The 7,500-nt window shown below is 42.1% G+C and overlaps 2 protein-coding genes across 2 annotated transcripts; both read left to right on the forward strand.

The window, feature by feature from the left end:
- Window positions 1–2,295: 2,295 nt before the first annotated feature.
- LOC138049657 (uncharacterized) lies at window positions 2,296–4,667 on the forward strand. Its single transcript, XM_068896052.1, has one exon. The coding sequence runs from the start codon at window positions 2,666–2,668 to the stop codon at window positions 4,313–4,315; it is 1,650 nt and encodes a 549-aa protein (XP_068752153.1). The 5' UTR covers window positions 2,296–2,665; the 3' UTR covers window positions 4,316–4,667.
- Window positions 4,668–4,822: 155 nt separating this feature from the next.
- On the forward strand, window positions 4,823–7,480 carry LOC138048445 (tetratricopeptide repeat protein 28-like). Its single transcript, XM_068894636.1, has one exon. The coding sequence runs from the start codon at window positions 4,823–4,825 to the stop codon at window positions 7,478–7,480; it is 2,658 nt and encodes an 885-aa protein (XP_068750737.1).
- The last annotated feature ends 20 nt before the right edge of the window (window positions 7,481–7,500 follow it).

Genomic DNA, 7,500 nt, shown 5'->3' on the forward strand with positions numbered 1-7,500 from the left:
AAGAAAGCCTGGCGACCGTGCAAATATTATTTCTTTAATTCCGTAGAATAGAAGTTTATCAATAATTAATAAGGAAATAGTGCACTTATTAAAGCATCGTATATTCCGTTTGTTTTTGTTTGCTTTTTAGTAAGGGATTGTCTTACAACAGTTGAAGTGTAGTTAGACTAGCAGAAGCTAAAACTATTACTGCTCACGTAACTGAAGTTTGGGCTAATATCTGTTGCAGGACGACGTACATATCTGTTGCTAGTTGTCTTGGAGACGGCAAATTGATCGTAACCATTGTACTTCCGGCTTCGTATATCATTCAGCTTGCGTAGAGGAGAATTTCAGAGGCATCTAGCAAAGGTGAGATCAGATCCACCTGTTACACTCTTTGTAAGGACTGCCATGGGCCTGCCCTGTTGACACGTTCATGAGTTCTCCGTGGAATGTTAAGTTGGCAAATGGTTTACAGCTTTATCATATTAGGCCCTCGTCTTAAATTAGAAGTGGAAAATGCAAGGAAATCGTCTTCAAATTTTGCTGACTTCTTCTTTGTAAAGCTTTTTCATTTCTTGCTTACAACCCTCCCCTTCTCTACTCACTTAAAAATCGCAGTTCAATCATTAAAGCCTGAACCGTAAATTTATTCATTTATCTATTTATTTAGTCTTCACTCTTAAAAGAGTATTGCAGACTGCTATCATTTCTCACGGTGGTATATATCATATTTCTCAAGGTTGTTTATATTATATTTATCACCGTGGAAAATATCATTTTTACCACAATTGCTTCTAATCTTAAAATCTGATTGGCTAATTTGCCGTTGTCGATAACAGCCTAGACAACGCTGCTCGCGTCATGCTCACGTCAATTTCTCAGGCAATGTAATACCCAATCAGGAACGCTCATTTTAGGAAGTAAACCAATCATATTGCTAGAAAGTTATAGACAACACTTGCTCTTTCTTTGAGTCATGATTTTGGTCTCGCTCTGAAATAAACACTTTCTTCAGCGTCGAATATTGTGGTAAAAATCGAAGGTGGTTCAGCGTTGTCTGTACTCTTATTGTTGTGGACTCACTCGGCTGCGCCTCGTGAGTCAACAACATTTTGACCACTGTGATGACGAATATCGTTGTCGATAAGAGTACAGACAACGCTGAACCACTTTCGATTTGATAAATTTCTCACGGTGGTATATATCATATTTATCACGGTGCTGTCATTTTTCCCTGCATAGGAACCACTGACAATCCCCCTATTTGCACCAAATAAAATGATAGGAAGCTTTAGCCAGAAGGAAGACAAGGGCAACGAGAACGTCACAAAACAAAGTAAAGATATAATGGGCGAAAACAATTGATCTGCATACTCTGAACCTGCGTTTTACATTCGGTACGTCAGATGAGTTTCCCATCCTAAGCAAAACAACAACATCAAATGACCAAAATCAGCGGCTTGAGGACAACGGCAGCTGACGAATTCAGATTTTTGATCTCTCTCTCTCTCTCTTCAAACTTTAACCGGTTATATTTTTGGACAACAGACACACATTTTACACAGTGAAAGAGCTGAAGTAATCCGGCGCGAACTGATTACAGGTACGAGAATTCCTATTTTGAATCTATGTTCTCGTTGGTTGCGGTTGCCGTTGCAGTTGCCGTCCTTGTTGCTAAGCTCCTTGATGACCTGCCGCAGTCGCTGGATAAATCACTAACTGCTGGATAACTCAATTCGTTTGAATATTGTTTTATAGCATTATCCATCTTTCAAACAACCCATTCCTGGGGCGTGTTTCTCAAAGCATCCGAAACTTTCAATTTCGGGGTTTTATCGGGTGACACCATTCCCTCTTTATCTTAAAAGCTATAACCTGTCCAAGCGTGAAATGTTGCCATGTCTTTTTCCTCTCCTAACTTGAAAACTTGTCATGTCATACCTTTCACAGTGACTTCTCTTGCCTGAAAAGCTTTCCAGACCTTGCAGAAACGGGTTCCTGGCCCTAAGTACTACAATTTGGGTTTAGGGTATTAGTTTTCATTCAGTTTCTCTTTCCCTCCTTGCAGGAAGAGTGAATTGTGACGGTTGTTGTTTGTCTTTGTCCAAATAGACTATTATTAAAGGTAAGGAGTGTTGACATCTGAAAAGAGTTTCCCGCGCCAAAACTAAAAAAAGTCCTTAATTACCACCCCATTATCGAGAAGATTACCATCCGAAAGCGTAACATTTGCCAAGCCACGACGAAGGAGCTCGAGACACTAAAGTTTCTGAAAAAAACATGTGTATGACTAACATGCTTTGTAAACAATTTAGGGATTGTCTCACTAAAAAGTCCATCCTTCCTCTATCGACGACCTAGAGACGGAAGTGAAAAACGTAGATCTGCCAGACAGATGCATCGCGCTGCGGACGTAGTTTTAATCAAGCAATAAAGATGACATGAAGTACAAATCGCTGTCCTGGGTTCCTTTTTCGTAAAATGTATCACAGAAAAACATTCAAAACCACAACTTGAACTTGGCATTATTTCGCGAAATAAATAAAAGTAAAAATTAAAACATTTTAGTATATAGACAAGTTATTTTCATTAAGTGATCTATGATCTATTGTACTACTGCTGACATTAACGCAATAATTATTTCTAGCAAAGGCTCAGTAAAAGCTGAGCCTGACTAAGTATGGCCACTGGACCGGAATACACTGACGAGCAACTGAATTACTTCAGGATCTGCTTTATCACTACTGATGTGATAACTGAGGGCCTGCAAACAATCTTCAAACAAGAATGGGACAACCGATACACGTCAACTTTGGGAGAATGGAAAGACGAACCTCAAAATGGACTGGACTTCGAAAAGCAGGAGTCGCCGAGAAACCAAAAAAGAAACGCACGTCTCTTGGCAACCATGGTTAACGGAAATAGAGCAGAATGGGATTGCACCATGCTCTTTTACGCTATACTGTACTCCGACTGTATTGGAGGAGCCCTAAACGCAGTAGTCCGATCAAATGTGGATGATTTAAGAAATTTTCGTAATAAAGGCCCTGCTCATTCGCCACATGGCAAAGTCAACGAGACAGAGTTTAAAACTGCTGTAGACAAAGTTATAGTTGCCTTTAAAGCACTTGGCCTCTCCGATCTGAAGATTCAAGAAACCAGAAATCAGAAGAGTTTTCCGACGGGCGAGTTAGAAAAAGTCTCGCAAGTAGTCGACCACCTAAAAGACGAACTGAAAGAAAAAGAACGGGAACTTAAAGAAAAAGGTGAAACCCTTAAGGAAACAGAAAAGCATCGAAAGGTCCTTGAAGAGCAGTTACGAACTGAAGCTCCTGCGGCATTTTGCATTCTCCCACCCAAGCCATCGCATGACGTTGCTGAACGAGATCATGAGTTGGCTAAAATTATTCAACAACTACAGCAATTGAAAGAAACCAACGAGGGCCGATTAACTTCCCTGTACATCTCCGGAAACCCTGGAAGCGGCAAATCTCAGTTAGCCGGCCTTGCCGCAAAGAAATTCTTTAATGACAAAAAACAACTCGCGGGCAAGAATAGATTCGTGATGACTCTAAATGCGCAAAGTCTTGATTCACTGTTAGAATCCTACGTCTCTTTTGCTCGTCATCTAAGGTGTTCAGAATATGCAGTCACAAATACTCTAAACGACAAAGATCTGATGACGGAGGGGAAGATTGCCAACATGAGGTCGTTAATTGGTACCAAAGTTCAGCTTTACTCATCGTGGCTGTTAGTGGTGGACAATGTCGTCAGCTTAAGTGGAATGAATCCTCATTTGCCAAAGACCGGAGACACGCACTGGTGTAAAGGTCAGCTGCTGATCACATTGCAAGACACCGCTGCTATTCCTTCAGAAACTTCTTTCAACAATCACATCTCTGTGAGCAAGGGCATGATGCCAACTGACGCCATTTCCTTGTTAGCCTCCCTCTCCGGCATCCCAGACGGTGAGACCGAAAAAGAAGTTGCTCGGGCATTAGATTACCAACCCCTTGCCTTAGCAAGCGCCGCTATCTTTGTCAAACAAGTTCGGGAAGCCTCTTCGAATTTTGGCTGGAAAAGCTACCTCGAGAAACTTGACAAGGGTCAGCGTGCTAACACTGAGGCCTTTCTTGCCATGGCAAACAAAAGCTACCCAATCGCTATGACCACAGCGATTTCATTGGCGGTGGAGGACGCAATGTCATCTGACAAGGTTTTGAAACACGCATTCGATTTCATTTCTCTCTGTGGTGAGCAACCATTAAACCTTGACCTTGTAATCAAGTACATTCTGAATATCGCTAAGCAAAGTGATTTGAGTGGATAAGACGAATCTGCGGACGAAGATATCATTGGTTTAAGGATTCGAAAAAGCTCGCTGCTATTAGTTGAACAAGACGAGAGTGGCGTCTACGTACAAGCACATCAAATTGTCAGAAATGTCATCCAAACTACGATCAAAAAGTATTCGAAGGCTCGATATTTTCAAATCATTCATTGGGGTATTACCTCATTTAATTAGTTTATAGAGGAGAAAAATCTTTACAAAGAAGACTCTACTTCTAATAGCTTACAGCTGGTACCTCATTTGAAAAGCCTAATAACAGAAATTGAAAGTGTATTCAATGTAGCTGACTTATCGGAGGACAATTTAAGTGTGAAACATTATCCAAATTATTTCATTCTGTTTAGGGCCACTTGTGCTAATCATTGCGACTTTAACAGTGCCAAAAGCATCTGTAAGGTAGCTCTAAAGTTAATTCAGCATGATGGTGTATTTTGTGAGGGAGATTTCGCAGCAGTCTATGAAGCGTTAGGCAATGTGCATCACAAGATGGGTGAGTTTCAAAAAGCAAAGGAGTATCATGATCACGCTCTTGCTATACGGATAGAAAAATTAGGATCTCAGCATATCGATGTCGCAACCAGTTACAACAACATAGCCTCTGTACTCCGTGCCCAGGGTGACCTGGAACAAGCAAAGAAATATCATGATCGCGCTCTTGCTATACAGATAGAAAAGTTGGGATCTCAGCATATCGATGTCGCAACCAGTTACAACAACATAGCCTCTGTACTCCATGACCAAGGTGAGCTGCAACAAGCAAAGGAGTATCTTGATCGCGCTCTTGCTATACGGATAGAAAAATTAGGATCTCAGCATATCGATGTCGCAACCAGTTACAACAACATAGCCTATGTATTCCATGACCAAGGTGAGCTGCAACCAGCAAAGGAGTATCTTGATCGCGCTCTTGCTATACGGATAGAAAAGTTGGGATCTCAGCATATCAATGTGGCATCCAGTTACAACAACATAGCCAATGTACTCTGTACACAAGGAGACCTGCAACAAGCAAAGGAATATCTTGAGCGCGCTCTTGCTATACCAATAGAAAAGTTGGGATCTCAGCATATCGATGTCGCAAAAAGTTACAACAACATAGCCACTGTACTCCATAAACAAGGTGACCTGCAACAAGCAAAGGAGTATCATGATCGCGCTCTTGCTATACTGATAGAAAAGTTGGGATCTCAGCATATCGATGTCGCAACCAGTTACAACAACATAGCCAATGTACTCCACGACGAAGGTGACCTGGAACAAGCAAAGGAGTATCTCAATCGCGCTCTTGCTATACAGATAGAAAAGTTGGGATCTCAGCATATCGATGTCGCAACCAGTTACAACAACATAGCCACTGTACTCCATGACCAAGGTGACCTGGAACAAGCAAAGGAATATCATGATCGCGCTCTTGCTATACGGATAGAAAAGTTGGGATCTCAGCATATCGATGTCGCAACCAGTTACAACAACATAGCCACTGTACTCCATGACCAAGGTGACCTGGAACAAGCAAAGGAGTATCATAATCGCGCTCTTGCTATACGGATAGAAAAGTTGGGATCTCAGCATATCGATGTCGCAACCAGTTACAACAACATAGCCACTGTACTCATTGAAAAAGGTGACCTGGAACAGGCAAAGGACTATCATGATCGCGCTCTTGCTATACGGATAGAAAAGTTGGGATCTCAGCATATCGATGTCGCACGCAGTTACAACAACATAGCCTGTGTACTCTTTAAAAAAGGTGACCTGCAACAAGCGAAGGAGTATCATGATCGCGCTCTTGCTATACGGATAGAAAAGTTGGGATCTCAGCATATCGATGTCGCAAAAAGTTACAACAACATAGCCTCTGTACTAGATAAACAAGGCGACCAGCAACAAGCAAAGGAGTATCATGATCGCGCTCTTGCTATACGGATAGAAAAGTTGGGATCTCAGCATATCGATGTCGCAACCAGTTACAACAACATAGCCTCTGTACTCCATGACCAAGGTGAGCTGCAACAAGCGAAGGAGTATCTTGATCGCGCTCTTGCTATACTGATAGAAAAGTTGGGATCTCAGCATATCGATGTGGCATCCAGTTACAACAACATAGCCTCTGTACTCCATAAACAAGGTGACCTGCAACAAGCGAAGGAGTATCATGATCGCGCTCTTGCTATACAGATAGAAAAGTTGGGATCTCAGCATATCAATGTCGCAACCAGTTACAACAACATAGCCTCTGTACTCCATGACCAAGGTGAGCTGCAACAAGCGAAGGAGTATCTTGATCGCGCTCTTGCTATACGGATAGAAAAGTTGGGATCTCAGCATATCAATGTCGCAACCAGTTACAACATCATAGCCTCTGTACTCCATGACCAAGGTGAGCTGCAACAAGCAAAGGAGTATCTTGAGCGCGCTCTTGCTATACAAATAGAAAAGTTGGGATCTCAGCATATCGATGTCGCATCCAGTTACAACAAAATAGCCTCTGTACTCCATAAACAAGGTGACCTGAAACAAGCGAAGGAGTATCGCAATCGCGCTGTTGTTATACAGATAGAAAAGTTGGGATCTCATCATATTCATGTGGCATCCAGTTACAACAAAATAGCCACTTTACTCCATGCCCAGGGTGACCTGCACCAAGCAAAGGTGTATCTTGAGCGGGCTGTTGCTATACAGATAAAAAAGTTGGGATCTCAGCATATCGATGTTGCAACCAGTTACAGCAACATAGGCTGTGTACTTCATGCCCAGGGTGAACTGGAAAAAGCAAAGGAGTATCATGATTGCGCTGTTGCTATACGGATAGAAAAGTTGGGATCTCAGGATATCCATGTTGCATCCAGTTACAACAATATAGCCAGTGTTCTCCGTGACCAAGGTGACCTGGAAAAAGCAAAGGAGTTTCTTGAGCGCGTTCTTGCTGTACGGATAGAAAAGTTGGGATCTCAACATATTTATGTCGCAGATGCTTATAAAAACTTGGCTTTTGTAGTCGGTGACCATGGCGAGGTGGAACAGGCAAAGGAGTATTTAGAACGTGCCTTGGCCATCTATTTGAATCGTCTCAATCCTGATCATTCTAGTGTTACCACTGTTCAGCGACACCTGGCTGGACTGCAAAACTGCCTAGTAGAGTAAAAAGGCTGTATGGAGTCATA

The sequence above is a fragment of the Montipora capricornis genome, chromosome 5, assembly GCF_036669925.1.
Source record: "Montipora capricornis isolate CH-2021 chromosome 5, ASM3666992v2, whole genome shotgun sequence".
In the NCBI taxonomy this organism is placed as follows: domain Eukaryota; kingdom Metazoa; phylum Cnidaria; class Anthozoa; order Scleractinia; family Acroporidae; genus Montipora; species Montipora capricornis.